The 21,465-nt window shown below is 38.8% G+C and overlaps 1 protein-coding gene across 1 annotated transcript in view; it reads right to left on the bottom strand.

The window, feature by feature from the left end:
• Positions 1–20,498, bottom strand: part of FAM117B (family with sequence similarity 117 member B) — a 94,316-nt gene extending 73,818 nt beyond the window's left edge. Inside the window, exon 1 of the mRNA XM_027053176.2 lies at positions 19,570–20,498. Coding sequence (XP_026908977.1) covers positions 19,570–20,362 — 793 coding nt within the window. The 5' untranslated portion in view covers positions 20,363–20,498. The remainder of the gene's footprint in view (positions 1–19,569) is intronic.
• Positions 20,499–21,465: the final 967 nt, after the last annotated feature.

Here is a 21,465-nt window from a genome sequence, read left to right as displayed (position 1 = left end):
CCTAGCTTCCTCCCACACTGGGACAATTCTGAGGTATTTCTATATAATCTCCAGAGGTGCTCATTAAGATTTAGCTCCAGTTGCCCACTGTACTTATCAATGCATCCTTGTTGGCTTTTGTCCCTTCCCTGTCTCTTCCCTACTTCCTAAACCAAACAGGATCTTCTCCTGGGGAACCCAAACTAAAACACCATGTTATATTAATGTTCAAAACTATACCTTTATAATCTATAAGATTACAACATTCTTGTCAATATGGCAAATAGTTTGGGAAATAATACACTGTATCATTAAATTATTTGTCTGGCTCTTTGGGCATCAAACTGAAGATCACCATTACCCTAGATTTAGAAACCAAGAGAAAACCAACACTTTCAAGCTTTCAAAGCTAATTAAGTGTTGACATACTTGGTAAGTTCATTTGAAACACTGAATATAAGGACTCAAACTTCAAAACGAAAACACCAAGGAAGAGCTACCATCTTTGCCTCTCTAGTATATACTCTCTCCGCCCTCCTTTCCTTCTTTTGATAACAGACTCTGGTCTCTGTACAGCATGTCTAAATGACCCAGACTCGGTTAATAATAGTACCTCATCCTTCTGGGTGCAGTAACTGGTTCTGGAATGGGCACAAAACCTAACATAGTACCCTTCCTTGGAATTTCTGTAGCTGGTGCTGATGGGGAAGAAGCCCCTTGCGTCATGGGTCTTGCAGATGAAAATATGAGTCTGGAATCGTCTCCGGCCTTGTTCCCAGCTATGTACTGAAAGTTACTGTGCTAGAAAGTATGATTCTGGAGGACACAGACTTACTCTGTTTTATCTCATTTATTTCAATTGTTTCCCCAGCAACTAAAATCATGTCTAGCACCTAGCAGATACTCAATAAATACCTGTTAGTTTGAGACAGCAGGACAGAGTGAAGCTAACAGACACAGATGAAAGATTAAGGGATTATGACAAAGTATCCCGAAAACATTCCATCCTTGTAGACAGATCTATCCAAGTTATTGGTTATTTAGCATTTTCTCAACTCTATTGTTATTCTACTTAGTATAAGTTGGGTTGTTATTTGCAACCAAGAGTCTAGAAAAATGTTACTGCAAGCAAACAAAGGAAAATTCAAGAAAATGGATAAAACAAATTGGTGCTTTTAACATTTCTTCATTTATGGCCTAATAAAATACTGAAAGATTAAGGATTTCAAAGGAAAAAAAAAAAGCAATAGTCATCTGTTTTTTCTGAAGGATGATTTAAGGAAACACTTTCACAATGACATGCCTGAAAACTTCATCTGAAACAATGTGAAGAACATCTCTCTTTGGCCTCTTGGCCAAAATATCTCCAAGAATAGTTTATATAATTTAGGCTTGATTCAGTTAACAAAGTAACTTTCAAAAAAACAATCACAATATTTTCAGTGGAAAATATCTTCTAGTTCCTATCCCCTTCTCCTGCTTTCCAAAATAAGTAAACTATCCTCTCTTTATTATTTATTTTGCAAAGCTGGTACTTTTTATTGCACTTTTGGCAATAAAAACAAAGATTCCCGTAAGTAAAAAAACTCAGATTTCCACACTATGTGGGACTGACAAACTTGTTGGCTTACTAAACACGCTGATATTACATCATAACTGTTAAAAAAAAAAAACAACACTTTTTTTTTTGAGAGAGAGAGAGAGAGTGAGCTGGGAAGGGGCTGAGAGAGAGGGAGACACAGAATCTGAAACAGACTCCAGGCTCTGAGCTGTCAGCAAGGAGACCAATGCAGGGTTTGAACTCCCAAACCGTGAGATCATGACCTTAGCTGAAGTTGGACACTTAACCAACTGAGCCACCCAGGCGCCCCCATACTTTTATCAATTATATTTTCTCCTTGAATTACTATTGCTTTATTTTTGAAATTGTCTGTTTTGAAATTTCTAACATTACAGTACAATATTTGTGTTTACCAAATATTGACGTGATTTTAAAATGCTGAAAAATATTTCTACTTAAAATGTCCTGTTTTCCAACCTGTTCTTCAGATTTTTCCAGCTCACTCTATCCACTGATTTATCAGTGTATTTATTCTCTATGTTTCCCCTAAGACTACTCTTTTACCAATTTAGAGGCACTCACTACTAGACATTCCTCCAACCAGAAGCAAGAAGGGAGGAATTTCTGGTATACATTATGCTTTATTTTTTTGTTCTTTCAAACCATCCAGCTTACAATGATATCTATTCATAATAAATATTCAATGTAGGCCAAATTATACTACATAATACTGTGACAAGATTTAAAAACACAGGCCTCGAAACAAAATAGACAGGAATTGAAATCCCACATCTAGTAATTCTGAAATACTAAATGACTTAACTCCCTGGGCCAGAGAATTCTCATTTATGAAATGGGAATAAATACAGCCTAATCTGGAGGCATGCATCCAATGCAAGAGGCATGGATTCAAATGTTACTTCCTTTCCTCTTTCTTTGCTGATACAGAAAATTAAAAAAAAAAAAAAAAAAAGACTCCAAATCCAATGCTCTGTACTACACTTTACATAATGCTCTTAAATAAATCTTTATGTCAGATGAGGATTATTACTAATCTCTCTTTAAAAATATAAAACAGACGGGCACCTGGGTGCTTCAGTTGGTTAAGCTTCCAACTTCAGCTCAGGTCATGATCTTACCATTAGTGAGTTCAAGCCCCACACTGGGCTCTCTGCTGTCAGCACAGAGCCCGCTTCTGATCCTCTGTCCATCTCTCTCTCTGCCCCTCCCCCTCTGTGCTCTCTCTCTTGAAATAAACTTTAAAAAATAAAAATATAAAACAGAAAAAAATACATATATAAAAAAGAGTATTTTAAAAATTATACTTCCTAAATATTTAGATACTCTAGATAAACTAAAGTTTTTGCACTTTGATGTGATGGGTGCTTCTCAATAAAATCTTTAGGACCTAGTTATTTTGACCAGTCAGTCCTATGTATGCTGATTTGACAGTGATTTTACTTTTTTCTTTCTTTCTTCTTTTGCAAGCAGGGGAGAGGGGCAGAGGGGAGGGGAGAGGGAGAGACGGGGGAAAATGGGAGAGAAAGGGAAAAAAGGGAGAGAGAAGGAGAGAGAGGGAGAGAGAGGGAGAGAGAGGGAGAGAGAGGGAGAGAGAGGGAGAGAGAGGGAGAGAGAGGGAGAGAGAGGGAGAGAGAGGGAGAGAGAGGGAGAGAGAGGGAGAGAGAGGGGAGAGAGGGGGAGAGAGGGGGAGAGAGGGGAGAGAGAGGGAGAGAGAGGGAGAGAGAGGGAGAGAGAGGGAGAGAGAGAATGGGAATCTTAAGCAGGCTCCATGCAGAGCTCTTCATGGAGCCCAATGCAGAGTTCAATCCCACAACCCTGGGTTAATGATCTCAGCTGAAATCAAGAGTTGGACCCTTAACCAACTAAGCCACCCACGCACCCCTGATAGTGATTTTACTTCTAACTCTACCACTGTCCTCTATATTATTCCATAACCTCATCCACTACTCTATTATGTGGGTCAGCCATGCCAGATGTCTACTTCACAACATATGCTCACTAGCCACTACCAAAGGCCTCGCAAGATGGAAACCTAGCAGAAACACACCCAGCAGACCTCTTCAATGCTTAACCAACTGACCCACCCAGGCGCCTGCAGAACTTCACCTCTATGAAACTAGAGTACACATACACAGAAGAAACTTTCTCTAAGCCAGCTCAGAGAAAAATTTACAGAAACAGTCCAAATAGAGACTGGAGCAAGTGGAAATAACATTGATACTGTATTTTAATCCTTTTTCTAAACACTTAACTACACTGTAAATTACTGCTATAATACCAATAGATTTTTATTAGCCCTTTTATTATAGAAATGAAACATTCGGGGTGCCTGAGTGGCTCAGTTGGTTAAGCATCTGACTTCAGCTCCTGTCATGACTTCCCAGCTTGTGGGTTTGAGGCCCACATCGGGCTCTGTACTGACAGCTCAGAGCCTGAAGCCTGTTTCAGATTCTGTGTCTCCCTTTCTCTCTGCCCTTCCTCCACCCAGCTCTATCTCTCTCAAAAATAAACATTAAAAAAAAATTTTCTTAACGAAATGAAATACTCTATTTCAAAGTACTCAAAAAAACCCAGAACTGTTTATGTAGAAAAGTCCAAGTTATCTGTGCTAAACTCCCCCATCCCATCAGTGGAAACCCAACTAGCAGGTAAAAATGCTTTTCAGAATATAAACGTACATATATGTACACATTCAGATACAATATTTTTTAAAAAACAGATGTGGCAATTAGAGCTTCTCTGAGTCCAAGTCTTTTGCCCCTACCATCCCAACCCAAAGCTATGAGTGTATGTATATGTTATATGTGTATTTGTGAGTTACATTATTTTTTTACAAAGTATTTTCCATTGCAAACTCTACTGAGTCAACTTATTTTTTGATTAACTTACTAAAGACAATAAATTGCTTTTCCAATCTTGTTTATTTTGCTTCCATTTTTCTTTCATTTCAACTGCTTTCAATACAAAGCTTACAACACTCAATCTGCTTTTGGGTGTATCAAAATTTAATCAGAACTTTTATTTTCAAGAGTTTCCTTCTGAAACAATAATAACTGTCATACCCAATTTTATAAGGGCAAATTGTGCAGATACATACATAAGATCATATGTATGATCTGTATAAGGTTTTCAATGTATTAAAGATGTAATATATACGACTATAACACAAAGGAAGAATATAGAGACACAACTGATTAAAGAACTGCTACCTTTCATTTCAAGCATGTAAAAAGTTATCTACATTGTAATCCCCATAGCTACCACCACCAAAAAAACTATACAAAGAGAGAGCCAAAAAGCCAATATATAAATCAAAAATGGATTATCAAAAAATATTCAAGTAATCCAAAGGAAGATAAACAAGGTGGAACAAAAAACAAAAGGGAAAACAGAGAATAAAACAGACATATAGCCAAACATAATAATTTCACTAAACATAAATGATCTGAACATATTAAAAAACAGAAATCATCAGACTGAATTAATAAAACAAGACCCTAGGCACCAGGCTGGCTCAGTTGGCAAAGCGTGCAACCTTGATCTCAGGGTTGTGAGTTCAAGCCCCATACTGGGCTTAAAGCCCACTTAGAAAAGGCCAACAAACAACAAAAAACACCTAAGACCCAACTATATGCTATCTACAAGACAAACCCTCCAAATACAATACAGGTAAGATGGAAATATAGAATAATGCAGAAAGGATGAAAAAAAACATTGATCAAAGCAGATTTCAGAAGAAAATCAGAGATAAAGAAAAATGCATAATAAAAAGTCAATCCCAAAAAACATAATGATTCTATGTTTCTCCACATTAAAAAAAAAGTGTCAAAATAAATGAAACAAAAACTAATAGAAATGAAAGAAAAATCCACTATTTTATTTGGAGAATTCAACACCTCTCAGTAATTGATAAAACAAATAGAAAATCAGCAACAATACAGAAGACTTGAAAACTATCAATCAATTTTACCTAACTGACATTTACAGAACATTCCACCCAACAACAGAATACACAAGGGCACATTTGTCAAGGCAGATCACATACAGGGACATAAAACAAACCTTAAAATATTTAGAAGAAATGAAGTTATAGAAAGTATGTTCTCTGACACAGAATCAAACTAAAAATCAATATAAGAAAGCTATCTAGAAAATCCTCAAATATTTAGAAACTGAACAAAAGTTTTATAAATAATTCGTGAGCCAAAAAAGAAACCTCAGGGAAACTAGAAAATATTTTGAACTGAATTAAAATGAAAATACAAAACATCAAATTTTGTGGGGTGGAGCTAAACAGCTGCTCAGAGAAAAATGTATAGCATTAAATGATATTAGAAAACAAGGTCTCAAATTAGTAATTTAACCTTCTATCAGAGAAACTAGAAAAAGAGCAAATTAAACCCAAAGTAAGTAGAACAAAGAAAATAATAAAGACAGGAGCAGCAATCAATGAAACATAAAAATAACAACATAAATGAAACCAAAAGCTGGTTCTTTGACAAGATCCAAAAATTATAAACTTCAGACTGACTACAAAAAAAAAAAAAAAGAGAGAGAGAGAAGACAGATTTCCAGTCTCAGGAATGAAAACCCCTAAAACATCCTTCAACTGGTGGATGAATAAACAAAATGGGGCACATCTATATAAAGGAATATTACTCAGATATAAAAAGGAATAAACTACTGATACATGCAATAACATTAATGAATATCAAATGCATTATGCTAAGTCAATGAAGCCAGACCCAAGAGACAAGTTACTGTGTAACTCATTTACATTATGTTCTGAAAAAATTAAAACTACAAAAACCAAAACAAATTAGTGGTTGCTATAGCCTAAAGGTAAAAGGAGAGAAATGGCTTAAAAAGGCATGAGAAACATTTATGGGTAACAGAAATATTCTATACCTTTATCATGGTTGTGGTCATGCAACTGTGTTACTTATCAAAATTCATACAGCTATGTATCAAAAAGGATGAATTTTAGTGTATGTAAATTATACCTCAATAAACCTAATACTCCACACACCTACCAATGAGGCAAGCCTTTTAAAAACAGGAACAGTTAAAAATGTTAGTTACATCCTTAATGAATAAAAGGGTCAGGGGTGTCTGGATGGCTCAGTCGGTAGAGCATGCAACTCTTAATCTCAGGTTGTGAGTTCAAGCCCCACACAGGGTGTAGAGATTACTTAAAAATAAGATTTTTTAAGATTTTCAATTTTTTTTATGCTTTATCTTATATTTGAGAGACAGAGAGACAGAAACAGAGAGTGAGCAGAGGAGGTGCAGAGAGATAGAGACAGAATCTGAAGGAGGCTCCAGGTTCCGAGCTGTCAGCACAGAACCTGACACGGGGCTCCAACTCATGAACTGAGAGATCATGACCTGAGCTGAAGTCGGACGCCCAACAGACTGAGCCACCCAGGTGCTCTCAGAATAAGACCTTTAAAAAATAAAAAAAATAAAAAATAAAATAAAAAAATAAATAAAATAAAATAAAATAAAAAATAAAGGGTCAGTCAACAGACACAGAGTTAATAGACTCCACATAAACAGTAAATAAGCATTTTAAAAGAATATTCAGTCCTGTTATTAGTAAAAGGCGAAAAGATTTATTCGACCTGAAGAGAAACCAGAATATCGATCCTGTTATTAGTAACATTATTTCCTTATTAAATGGTATTAATTAGCTACTATACTAGGATGACTAAGTATATCATCTCAAATACTCACTATGACCTAAGGAAATACAAATGAAAACTATGATGTACTCTGTTGTACACACTGAAGTGGTAAAACTAAAGAAAAGGTATGAACTCTAATTCTGACAAGGCTTCACAGCAACAGGCAGACAAGACAAGCTCATTTCTGTTTGACAGGGTAAAGTGATTCAATCCTTTTTTTGGAAAGCAATACTACAAAGCATCACATCATTTAAAACTTCACAAAATAACCTCAATCCTGGGACTTTTTTTCCTAAAGAGGATACATATAAATGTGCACTCATACCACACCCAAACACATACATTTACAAAGTTTTTACTAAAGTAATTTACAAGGAGGAAAATAGAAACACATGTCCACTTAAAAGGAGAATGACTAAGCCAAAATGTATAAACTGGTAGAGATTTCAACCTTACATATAATAGCATACATATTATACTTTCTTACCTCTTATTTGAAGGTTCAGACTCAAGAAATTTGTGTCACTTTACAAATATTTTTTAAATAGTTAGAATAGGATGCAAATCTGACTCTAATTCTATAGTTTTATTAAGAGTTACATTTAAAAGCTTTACAATGGGCTAAACTGTTCCATAATCTCTTACTATACATACTTAGCCTTGAACCCAGCTAGCAATTAAAAATATACTATTAATCAAAAAAGGATCAGGCAAGAGTGCGTAGATGGACCAGAATCATCTAATCAACTGTTGCTAGAAACATGCAACTTTCCAGTATTAAAGGGATTTCCAACAGGGGGACTCCAAGGATTTTAGAAGATACTATACTCAACAGTGAGCTAGCAGTATAATCTTCACACAAAAAGTTCATTTATTAGACAAACAACAACAACAACAACAACAACAACAACAACAACAACAGTACTCAAGTCAAGTAAAATCCACCGATACCCAATACTTCCAAACCAAAAGGGAAAAAACAGACAAAAGACAAATAGAGGAAGGGGCATGGGTTGTCACAAATATTTTTAAAGACAGGAATCCATCCATTCATTCGAACAAAATTTTTACTGGGTCTCATTCAAATCTTGCAAGTTCTCCCTACCCCAATGGAAGAGAGAAAGGAACAGATTCATTACAATAGAGGTACTGGGTGAGTCATACTGTATTAAAAAAAATTTAATTGGTAGAAAGACCGTCCAAAGGTGTGGGTCCTAAGCTTTTCTTATACAATTGAAACATAACATTTCTGAAGTAGATCAGGTGCATTGCTATGACATGAATCGATTTCCAGGAGCAGATGTTCCAAGAATTCTTAGGGATATCAATAAAGGCAACTGTTTTCTAGAGAAGTGAAAAATGTCTACCTACAAATCACCTAGCAATCCCTGACTGCACATAAAGCACTCTGACTCACAACTGAGTCCCATATGGCCATTATCAGGCTTTTACCATTAAATACTACTCCTTACTAATCTTATGTATTTTCTTGTCTTTACTGCTAACCCCTGAAGTGTGCAAAATTCTACATTGCCTCTCTCTTTAATTCTAAAGTCTGTAAGGTCAGGGATGTCTTCTTAATACCTTATAAGCTGCTCTGCACAGAGTGAGCTTGAGTTCTAAAATAATATAAACAGACATCATTCATCCTTATCTTTAGAAATATCAGTACATGCACAATGGGAAAACATGATTAATGTGAAATGGTTTCCCAGAAACTACTAGCTAGAGCTCAGTAAATCTTAGTGTAACACCAAGTAAAATAATTTTTAAGAAATGGTAAATTAGAGGGGCGCCTGAGTAGCTCAGTCACTTAAGCATCTGATTTTTGATTTTGGCTTAGTTCATGATCTCATGGTTCATGAGCTGGGCCCCACATCAGGCTCTGTATGGAGCCTGCTTGGGATTCTCTCTCTCTCCCAATCTCTCTGCCCCTCTCCTGTTTGCTCTATCTCAAAATAAATAAACTTAAAAAAAAAAAGAGAGAGAGAGAGAGAGAAAGAGAGAGAAAAGAATAGTAAATTAGAAGAGTATGTGTAAAAAAAAAAAGTTGTTCTTTATCTTTCAAAATGTCTGTATTATTATATTACTTTTGAATATATTCAGGCTCAGCTGAACATCTGACTCTTGATTTTGGCTCAGGTCATGATCCCAGGGTCGTGGGATTCAAGCCCCGCATCAGGCTTGATGATGAGCACAGAGCCTGCTTAAGATTCTCTCTCTCTGCCCCTCTCCTTCACACGCTTGTGCTCTCACTGTCTCTAAAAATTAAAAAAAAAAAAGTAAGTGCACTATGCTCCAAAAGTTTATGATCTACTCTGTATGCACACAGAATATAAAAGCAGTTATGAAACCAGTTAATGACAACATTATTAACATTATCACCCAAGTAGGTTCAAAACCTCAGCCATCATTATGTTCTCTCATCTCCTTCATCCTTCAAATGTAATGAGTTAACAAATTCTATCAATTCTTTGCTTCTCAAATAAGCCCTTTTGCATTCACACTACAACCACTCTATTTCACACAGAGTGCTCAAGATGATAAAAATGAGTAAATATAAAATTATCTTACTTTTAATTGCTTAATAAAAGATAATTAATCATTTAAAGTAAAAACAGTAATAATGTATTGTAGGACTTCTAATGGAGAAGCAAAATATTTGACAATGATAGCACAAAGGATGAAAGGCAGGGAACGGAAGATTCTAAAATGAAATATTAGACAACACAGACAGAACATATCCATCACTGCAGGAAGTTCTCTGGGACAGCACTGCTTGAGTGCAACCACTAACAGCACAGTAAAAAGAGAGATAACTAAAAACTAATAGTGGAGATAAAACGGAATCATAAAAAAAAAAAAAAACAACCTCAAAAGATAGAAGAGAAAAACATAGGCTGGAAGTCAACTATGAGCTGATATCAAGTCCTGAAATATATCAGACAACTGAAAGAAAAATGTGTACCTCTGGTCAAGAAATTTCATTTCTAAGAATTCATCCTACAGATAAACTCATATATATAAGTACACGAAGTATAAACAAGAATATTCAACATAGTAAACCATTTAACAGCAAAATATTGCAAATGATCTAACTGTTCAAACAAAAGCCTGATAAAATAATGTCTGGTACATAATAAACCTATATGCACAGTAACATATCTATATATTTGTATATGCACAGAATAATTCTGGAATAATATAAAAGAAACAGCTACCTGGATTTCTCTGAGAATAATGAACTTAAAGTAGGGGGAAGACTTTTTATTGTATTTTCTTTTATCATTTATAATTTTTATCATGTGTATATATTATCTGCAGAGAAAGAAAGGATGGAAGGAGGGAATGAATACATGCTGGTAGGTAGACTATAGCATACAACTACAAAATCAGCTCTTTGAGAGTAAGAACTCCAAAAAAATATTAAAAATTAACTAGTTAATAAAGAAGAATGGTCAATTTAAAATGTCATGTAGAGACTGTGGGGGAATAAACCACAGGTTATTTCACCTCCACTGCATGCAAACCTTTAACAGAAAGAGTATCAAAGACTTCCTATAATACGGAAGAAGTAAAAAGGTATAACCCATAAAGGACAACAAACAGGAAAAGAGACAACAGTAGGAAAGATGTTTCAACAAAGTTTTGAAAGCAAATGTTTGTGGTAAATTAGCTGCAGTGTAATTATAAGCTCAACCCAAAGTTTCTTGATCTGGCTGGTAGAAGTTCTAAATGTCTGTGCAAAAAAAAAGTGCCTTGCCATTCAAAGGAAAGCAATGAATAATTTGCTGCATTTTCAACTTCTTATATGAATAAACAAACTTTTTCTTGTTTAACAAGCATCAAAAGGAAAGAAGTGTTTCATTTCATCTGAAAATGAAATGTGAGTGTGCTCATTTCAAGTTCAACTCCAAATTGTTTTATTTGTACAGCAAAATAAAAACACCCAAGTAAATGTTTTGCCTTAAAGAGATAAATTTTGTTTTTATTTTTGAAACATCACTTTTTTAAGTATAAGTCTACATAAAAGATACCAAGAAACAAACATATATAATTCTGCATAACTTATATTTGAGACAGATCATGTTACTCAGAATTTTTTCAAACTATTATGCAAATTGTCTCAGACTAAATTTTTTTCATATTATCTTGGCTTATGGTTTCCATAGCTTTATTACACAACTTTGTCAATAAATTTCCATATTGTAAAAAACTAACTTTACTAACTTTATTTAAATTAAATCTACTGAGGGGTGCCTGAGTGGCTCAGTCAGTTAAGCGTCTGACTCGATTTCAGCTCAGGTCATGGTCTCGCAGTTCATTGTAAGATCAAGCCCCACACTGGGCTCTGTGCTGCCAGCGCAGAGCCCACTTGAGATTCTCTCCCTCTCTCTCTCCCTATCAAAATAAACATTTATCAAAAAAATAAATCTACTAAATCTACCTTTAGAAAAATTAATCTCATTGGTTTAACCCAATTATTTAATCAAAATGTGTTGTGGTTGCCTTATGAGTTTTGAAAATGTATGCATAGGAAAGAGATTGGGGCGTCCAGCTGGCTTAGTCAGTGGAGTATGCTACTCTTGATCTCTAGGTCATGAGTTCAAGCCCCACATTAGGTATAGAGCATAAGGAACAGGAGGGAAAGGAAAGGAAAGGAAAGGAAAGGAAGAAAGAGAAGAGAAGAAAAAAGAGGCTAAGCTTAACTATGTTTTTTCCCAAGAAGAGGTAGAGGGGAAAATTACACAAAATGAATAAGCTTATAATACGCTGGCCAAGTAGATCCACAGAGAAATCAATCTGTACTCAGAAGATCACTGATTACCACCACACCACTATATCTCAACTTACTGATCATGAAAAGCAGAGGTTTCTTGAGAAATGAAAAATTATTCCAAGGGTTTCTCCAGAGCGAAAAGACTGGGAAAAACTGCTCTAGAGAGATTAACTAGGCAGGCTCTGGACTTGAAGACACCAGACATATCCTCAGGCATGATACTGTAGGACTCTCCCCTGGGAAAGCTGGCAGAAAAACCCTACATTAGAGAGTCCTTGCATCATCATTCTCCTTTAAGATCCTCCAGTCTACCAGCCTAACCTAGTCAGAAAGAACACCTGATCAGCATTTTTGTCTCTTATTTAAATATTAACAGAAAACGAATAACAGTTTCAACATGACAAAGCTCAAGACAAAAGGAGCTCTGAAGATAATGCAGAGGGCAAAAAAAAAATAATAACTTTGATGGTATTTATACCTTTCATAAACGTTTTTAGAAAATCCTGACAAGACAAGGACTAATAAGACAGCAAGGTAAGTTCTCTTGAAAAATGAAAATATAATGACCAGGATTTAAAAATCAATTGAAAAGACAGAAGATAAAACAAATCTGCTCGAAAGAAGAACAAAAAGGTACAGAGATGGAAACTAGCAGAAATTTAAAAAGTATTAGCTCAATTCAAGAGGTCCCATATAGCAGGGGTTCCAAAAAGATTTAAAAAAAAGATAACAGAAAGGAGAAATGATAGAAAAAATTTCCCAGAAACAAAGACTACCAAGAGTTGAAAGTGACTGTCTCTAGGAGGCAGGAAGTAGGAGTGGAGAGAGATGTGTCAGGAAAACATTTTATTTCATTATAAGTTCAGTGTTATTTTTCTTTTTAAAGATCTGTTAAGTAATCTCTACACCCAACACGGGGCTTGAACTCACAACCCTGAAATCAAGAGTCGCACCCTCTACCAGCTGAACTAGCCAGGTGCCCCCAGTGCTCTTTGATATTTTTAATTACATACATGTACTTTAATAAAAACAAAATTTAAATTTAAGAATACAGTACTAAGACAAACATGCTATTTTTTTCTTCAAGTAGTTTGGAAATGGAAGTAGCTGACTTTCTCAACTTCCTTCCCTTCTACTGCTTCCTTCCCTTCTATTGCTAAGTTATCTATCATTTTAACCCACCCTTACCACCTTCCCATCCTCAGAGAAAGAAGTGTCCTTAGTTGTTTCTGAGATTTCCAGACTCTACCATGTGCTGGATCCCACTGCCTCTCACATTTTCCATGACCTTGCTCCATCTACGACTTCCATTTTCTCTTACACTTGCAGTCTCATTCTCCTAATAAATCCCCTCCCCACACCTATGAAACATGCTTAAGTTTTTCCTATCCTATAAATAAATGAACCTTAGCTCAACTTTGCATCCTGTTTTGTCACTTTCCTTCCTTTCAGTGATATAAGAGTAACCTGCACTTCTTAGGAGTAATTTATAATCCTTACCTCTACTTTCTCACCCACCACTTTAATCCAACTTGTGTACCCCAGAAACTACTCTCTCTCAGAGATCATCAACTGATGGAAATACCAAATTCAAAAGCCTATTCTCCAAGGTCAGCCTACTTGCTCTCTTGGCAGAATCTGAAAATCTTTATCATCCCCTCCTTGAAATCCAATCTTTCTTTTGGCTTTCTCAACACTATTCCACCATTTCTCCTCCTTCCACACAATCAGGCTTCTTCACTGGCTTTTCTTTCTACCCTTAAAACGCTTGTTTTCTCCCAGAGTTCTATCCTCAGCATTCTCCCCATCATCTTATCCATTCTAATCATTTCACATATTGCCCACATGTAAATGCCTAGCCTGAAGTACATGTTAAATGAATGTTTACTGGAATCAATGAGTCCCAATTTCTTGCCCCCAATTCAAACTGGACCCCTGAGTTCTAAAACTGTATTTTCCAGTCTAGGGAATTACCTGGATTTCCTGAGAGTACAAACTAAACAGGTCTAAAACACTGTTCATTTTCTTTTCCCATACTTGCATTCCCTACTGTGTTGCTTATCACAATTGGTATCATCAACCAAACCTATTACTCTCAACTGCCCCTTTCTCAATCTCTATGTCCAACAGGTTACCAAATCAAAGTCTCTTCACTCTCTTTTTTCCTTGCCATTCCCACTGCCACTGCACCTAAATTCACGTGTTCTATGCCTTAGTGAGTTATTATCCTACAGTTTCTCTCATCTCAAATTTGTGCTCTACTCATCGTAAATAATTATAAACTCTGGGTTGCCTGTGTGGCTCAGTTGGTTGAGCATCTGACTTTTGATATCGGTTCAGGTCATGATCTCAGGGTTGTGGGATCAAGCCCCACAGGGGGCTCCACACTGAGCATGGAGCCTGCTTAAGATTCTGTCTCTCTCGGGGCACCTGGGTGGCTCAGTTGGTTAAGCACCTGACTTTGGCTCAGGTCACAACCTCGCAGTTCGTAAGTTTGAGCCCTGCGTTGGGCTCTGTGTTGACAGCTGAGGGCCTGGAGCCTGCTTCGGATTCTGTGTCTCCTTCTCTCTCTGCCCCTTCCCAGTTCATGCTCTGTCTCTCTCTCTCTCTCAAAAATAAGAAAACATTAAAAAAAAAATTTTTTTTAAGATTCCTTCTCTCCCACTCTACCCCTCTCCCTTGCTCACAATCTAAAAAAATAAAAATAAATTATAAGTAATTATAGACTCTACACATTCTAAGAAGGTAAATACTACCACTACTAACAAATTAACCTTGAATGTCTAAACCCTTGGATGATGAGGAATGTAAAGATGATATGAAAACAGCTAATACTAAGAGATTTCTATACCCATGCAGACATTATAAGCATTTTATCCTTCTAATAATCCTCTACTGCAAACACTATTATCTAGTATACCCTTTTTAAAGGTGAAGTGAATTTACTTAAAATTAAACAAGTTGTAATGCCAACATTTGAACCCTGGAAATCTGCCTCCAGAGCTTTTAACCATGGAATACATTCTAATTCATATATTCTCTTCAAGGCTTTTCTGAAAACTTACCTTTCTACTTTGTTTTCTACTGTTCCCTCTTTTCTCCTACATCCAATACTCTACACTTTAAGACTATAAGTCTGAATATCCTATATATATTTTCACACCTTTATGATCCAAATATAAAGTTCTGTTTTTCCCCTTCCAAGCCAAATCAAAAGCCATCTCCTCTGGCTGAACTTCTATACCCATTCCCTACAGAACTACTCACTTCTCTATGAGCCCAGAGCACTCATCATATTATATGCTTTTGTACATGTCTTACATAGCTGGTTTGTGAGTCTCTGGAGTTCCCTGTGTCTTCTACATCTTTGTACTGCAGTTACTAAGAGTAGTTCAATCACAGCTTACAGAACTGAATTAAATATAAATTCTGCTAACCAAGATACTGAACTAATAGTAAGACTCCACTTTGCCTCATCTACAACTGTAAAATACAGACATAAAAACCAAAAGGATTCCCCTGATGAAGCTAGCATCAATCTCCCAAATGTTAGAGAAACACTGAGTTCTTAAAGCTGTGTACTTCACAAAGTACTAGAAAGCAGAAGTCTAAGATGCCACAAATATGAAGTCCTGGTAACCTACCTCCAGATTATTAGTCCAGAGAAGCCCACTTCTTGTTTCTGCTCTTGCCAGTCTCCTACCCTAATAAACAACCAAATTCATACATAACATAATACATATCAAGTAAGGGAAAAATTAGCAAAAACACAACTTGCTATCTACATACCAGCCACACTGCAAAAGTACATACTGCAAAAATACATACTGTAGTAACACTCTTTTCTGTAATGAGTTTTCAAACTATTTTTCTTTGGTGCTTCTAGTGACTGCTTTTCAAATACAGAGTAAAATCAAAGTCAGAGGATGGGGGGCTTTCAAAGTCTGCATTATCAAGGACCCCAAGTAATTCTCATACAGACAAACCACAGACCATACTTGAGCTACAGTTCTGGATGTTCAAAAGCAATGTTCTCTCCAATTTGAAATTTCATACAACCATGAAAACTAAGCCTACACTGGCAATTTATGTTAAATCCACTAAAACTAGAAGCAAAACTAATATGATATACAATAGCTAACTTTCATACTGAGGTACTATGCTGAGGATTTTTCAATTTCCTTTCATTTAATCTTTACCACCATATGAAGCAGATATGCTGATCATCACCTATTTTACAGATAAGAAAGTTAAGGATTAGGGGCACCTGGCTGGCTCAGTTGGTGGAGCATATGACTCTTGACCTCAGGGTTTTGAGTCTGAGCATTAGGTGTAGAGGTCACTTTAAAAAATTACAAAATCTGGGGCGCCTGGGTGGCTTAGTCAGTTAAGCATCCAACTTTGGCTCAGGTCACGATCTCACAGTTCATAGGTTCAAGCCCCACATCGAGCTCTGTGCTGACAGCTCAGAGCCTGGAGCCCGCTTGGGATTCTGTGTCTCCCTCGCTCTCTGCCCCTCCCCCTGCTCATGCTGTCTCTCAAAAATAAATAAATGTTAAAAATAACAATAAAAAAATATTTTTTTTAAAAATAAGTTAAATGTTACAAAGTTATTCACTTCCCCATATCACATGCCTTCTAAGTGGTGGAATACAAATATTTAACCTAGACTGTCTATTCAAAGCCTATGCTCCAAATATGCCACCTCTCCATTTGTAATACACTCATCATTTTATCAAGACAAAAGGAGTAGGGGGCGCCTGGGTGGCTCAGTTGGTTAAGCATCCAACTTCGGCTCAGGTCATGATCTCACAGTTCATGGGTCTGAGCCACACACTGGGCTCTGTGCTGACAACTCAGAGCCTGCAGCCTGCCTTGCACACTCTCTCTCAAAGATAAATAAACATTAAAAAATTTTTTTAAAAAAGACAAAAGGAGAGAAAGCACAAAAACAAACCTCACCTCCTTCCTCATTTTGTCTACAGTTAACACTGTTGCCTGGTTACCTTCTCTAATTGAGATCAGTTCCTAATGGCAAGCCACTTTGCCATGGAGATGGCAGGCCCTGAAGGTGAGAAGTTTAAGATATGTCAGGGATAGGTGCTTGGTTTACCTTAATAGTAGTCACGAGAAAAAATTCTGGGTTAGCCAGTTATTACATCTAACCCTGGCAAAGTAGAGACTCCCCTCCAAAGATTCTAAGACCTTCAACTCAGAGGCTTTCAGATATTGGATCCCTAAACAAAGATTAAAGCATCCAGTTCATCTGATAGACACCTTGAAGTTGGCGGCCGTATCTAGATGATCCTTGGAATTTGAGTCATATGAGGTTTACGAACTACAGACCATTCCCTTCTACCAGTAAGGACTTCTACATTTCACTAAGGCTGCAAACTGGTGATAATTTCCCTTTAATCAAAGAGTCCCAGGGATCAAAAAGATTCTTTTTCCCCTCTTCTCTCTTTCCAGATTTAGTCTGAGAAAAATAGCAAATTATCTAGTTTGTGCTATTAAGACTTGAAATATAAAATCTGAAAGTCCTATCTGCATGAAAGTTCACTAGAGTGGAATGAGACATTTCAAGGAAAGAAGCTATCAGACATTCACTTCAGTAAAACTTAATGACCCACACTATTCCTTTCACACATAGTTGAGCATACCATACTAGAAGAAAATGTTTTTTTTATTTTCTGGGAAGTTTTTTGGTGGGGGGACAGGGGAAGCTTTTGAGAAAGGTTACTTTTATAGCATGACTAGAATGACAGCCTAAGACAAGGGAGCTTTGGGAAACATGAAGAGTGGGCACATGAGACCAAGATCCGAGAAAATAAATCCTAAACAAAGAAGAAAAGACCACCTTCTTCCACTCTTTGCCAATACTTAACTGGGCTCTCCTCAGGTTTCTGCTCTGCTTTAAGGGTCACATAGTTGAGAGGGCAGCCAGATTCTGTTATGAGATTGCAGTCACCACCCCCTTCTTCCCTTCCACTTGCCACACTATACCAGCTCCAGAAGGTTGAAGGTAAATTGAAGTAATTACGTTCACCAGATACCTCTAAGAGTTGCTTCAAAAACACATGTGATTTTAGTATGTTATATATATCCCAGATCCTGTCTTATACATCATGAACCTACCTCCTTGATATAATGTGAAAGACACGGTTTTGGAGTACCATCCAGCAAAATTCAAGTATCTTGTTACTTGCTACTTAATCTCTCTAAAACCTACTGTGGAAGTTAAAATGAGATCTTGTAGGTAAATTACCAACCATACAGTAGGAGCTCAGTAAAGTGATAACTATATTTTGAGGGGAAGGAGGATTCTAGTACCTTTAACAATCGAAGTTTAAAAAAAACACAACAATGAATTTTCAAACGGGTTTAAAACCATATTCTCATTCTAATTAGAAAACACTATTGATCATTTTTTAGGCCAATCTCTCCCAAAAATGTATCCACTATCTAAAATCTTTGATAAAATAAACAGTAAGAGTCATCCTACTCCCTGCATTTCTGAATGAACCCTTGAAGCCACTTAATCTGTTTTATTTGGTTGAGAAGTACTTCTGTACTAAATTTCCCGAAATTCACAGCAATTCTGCATGAAAGATTCTAAAGAAATTCCCCCAGACAAGGGAAAAACAAAGGTATATATCATCAGTATAACTGCATAAGCCAAAAACCATCCATTTGTTTTTTACACTAGATTCTAACAGAAAGACAACTGAATGACAAATTTTCTTTCCACTTTCATAATTTGAATCTTTTAAGTTACTCTTTATGAATGACTCCAGTGAAACCCAACAGTCCCATTCAGGACCTTTTCCAAAAAAGCTTCCAAGTACACAGAAAAACAACAGGGTTTTTTTTTTGTTTTGTTTTTTGTTTTGGGGGGGGGGGAGTTGTCCCTAAAATAATAAGAGAAAAACGTTGATCTGTTTTTTTTTTTAAATAAATGGCTTTACATCTAAATAAAATCAGTATATCAGAAACACACCCGGACTCTAAGACAAAGCTTATAGAGTTTTCTTGCTACCCACGTACCAGGTCTAAGGAAATACTAACACGTTGCCAGTCTCACGTCTCTTCAGGGATCCAAATCTGCTATGCTAATGAATTCAGTCTTTACAATCTGAAACTGTTTTACAAAAGAAATACTTAGCAGCAGACATGTGCTATAGTAACATTAACCAGGTCACTAAAACAAAGCGGCAAACCACTCCTAGCCTCACCCCCAAGAAAGGGTTAGCAGTAACCAACGGGCGGCCAGAATCCCAGGTTTATCATTAACACGTATCAGCCCAAGCAGAAGGTTAGGAGCTGCACCTGCACTATCAGCAGAGCAATGAATGAGACAAACAGGGAGCGGTGGAGAGGGCGCGGGGCTTGCCCGGGGAAGGCGGCACCGCACCACCCCGGCCCCGCCCCCCGCCCCGCCCGCCCGGGCTACGCTGTAGCGCCGCAATCCCCGCACGAAAGCGGCGCGCGCCCAGGACCCCTTCCTACTCCCTTCCCCTAGCCGCTCGGCTCCCAGCACGTACCTGCTTTGCAAACCGGGGCGCTTGGGCTCCTCCTCTCTGGGGAGCTACGGCTTTGCTCCGGGGACCTTCTCCGGTGCCGGACGCGGGCTGGGGGTGGGGCCGTGCTCACCTCGCCAGTCCACAGGTGGGTGGGCGAGGAGCTAGGAGACGAAACAGTGCCCAGCAGCGGCGGCGGGGGCTGCGGCCGTGGGGGGCTCCCGCGAGCCCCGGGCGCGGCGCCGCGCGTGGGGCTGGTTCCTCGCGTGGACGTCGCGGACGCGCCCGTCTGCGTAGCTACTGTGGGGCTGGTGCGCGCGGCCGCACTCCCGCCGCCGCGCGTGGGGCTAGTGCTGCGCGAGGCGGTGCGCGGGCCCCCGCCGCCGACGCCGCCTGAGGGGCCTGAGGCGCCACCACAGCAGCCGCCGTTGTTGCCGCCGCCGCCGCCGTTGCTCCGCGTGGGGCTGCCATGTTGCTGCTGCTGCTTCAGCTGGAACGGAACCGTCGCCCTCATGGGTTGCAGGCGGCTCCCGGCTCCCCCAGCCGTGGCGACCGCACCGCCCCCGAGGGAGCCGGCCGGCGTGGGGGACCCATTGCGCCTCACCCGCTGGGACATGGTTCCCCCCCCTCCCCGGTGACTGGGCGAGACGGGGGGAGGTTTGTTGTTGTTGGGATGCAGGGGTTGGATTCTCGAGGCCGGAGGGAAGGTCCCCGCGACGGGTGGCGAGGCCGGAATCCGTGGAGCAGGGGGCGCCCGGGCCGCGGCCGGCAGCAACGAGGTGGTGCAGCAGCCGCCGCCGCCGCCGCTCCTCCTCATCAACAATAGTGTCTCCTCCGCTGCCCCCGCCCCCCGCTAACGCCCATTGGTGTAGCGTCAGCCGCGCTCGAGACGCTCCACCGCGTCCATTGGCTGCGAGCAGCTCGGGTCCCGGGCCCCCAGGGCCTTAGAGAGCCGGGGTTTGCAATAAGACCGTCTGCTCTTTAAAGAGGAAGAGACCCCGCCCCCCGGGGGGAGGGGGAGCGGAGGAAACAGTCGGTGTGTATGTATAGTGTACGCGCGCGCGCGAGCGTGTGTCTATGTGCGTGTGTGTGTGTGTGTACACGTGAGTGTACGCGTACGCGAGCCTGGCCACGCGCGTCTTTCCCTTCCCACTGGGGGGAGCCCTAGGGACTCATACTCTGGAGTATTGCCGAAGGGAACGTCCCGAACGAGAACGGTCACCAAGGAGGTCTGAAGTCTTTTCCCCCATAGCTCATTTCCTTACCTCAGTCTTAACGAGCAGAGGATGTGTAAGTGCGTCTTTTTGTTCTGTCCAAAGTCAATGTTTGGACAGAGCTCAAAGGAGAAATTTAGTGTATTGGCATTTTACATCTCGTCTCCTTTTTTAAAAACCTCTACAAAAAGCCAAATCTCAGATTAAAATTGCTAGTTAGAATGTGGTTTTAGATTGTCTCTATGAAGTCCAGTAACCAAATGCTATTGCTACCCTCCTGTATCTCAAGTAATAAAGAATTTACTTTAATCAGCTACTTCAGTTTCTTGATACCTTGGAAAAATGTGTGCTACTTACAAGTTTGTAAAGTGCCATAGTTTACAAAGGGCTTTATTTGATCCTCACATCGTTATTTGAGACAGAACTGGACCAGACATTAGTAGTTTTGTCTAACGGGGGAAACACGTCTTTGTAACGTGGGCAAGCATTTAGGAAGACAGGCAGTAACACTGGCCTGAAATAACGCTTGGAGAGCCTCATCAAGACAAAAAAAAAAAAAAAAAGACTTATTACACCACATATTCACTTCTCAGGCTATAAACTGCCTGTACGTGATCACTTTCTACTACTTTATTAGATGTACATTCTAGACAGACTTCGTCTTGTAAAAATGTGAGAGTGGAGGGCACAATATGATTCACTCTGG

Source organism: Acinonyx jubatus, chromosome C1 (genome assembly GCF_027475565.1).
Source record: "Acinonyx jubatus isolate Ajub_Pintada_27869175 chromosome C1, VMU_Ajub_asm_v1.0, whole genome shotgun sequence".
Classification (NCBI taxonomy): domain Eukaryota; kingdom Metazoa; phylum Chordata; class Mammalia; order Carnivora; family Felidae; genus Acinonyx; species Acinonyx jubatus.
This window is presented reverse-complemented; position numbering and strand designations above follow the sequence as displayed.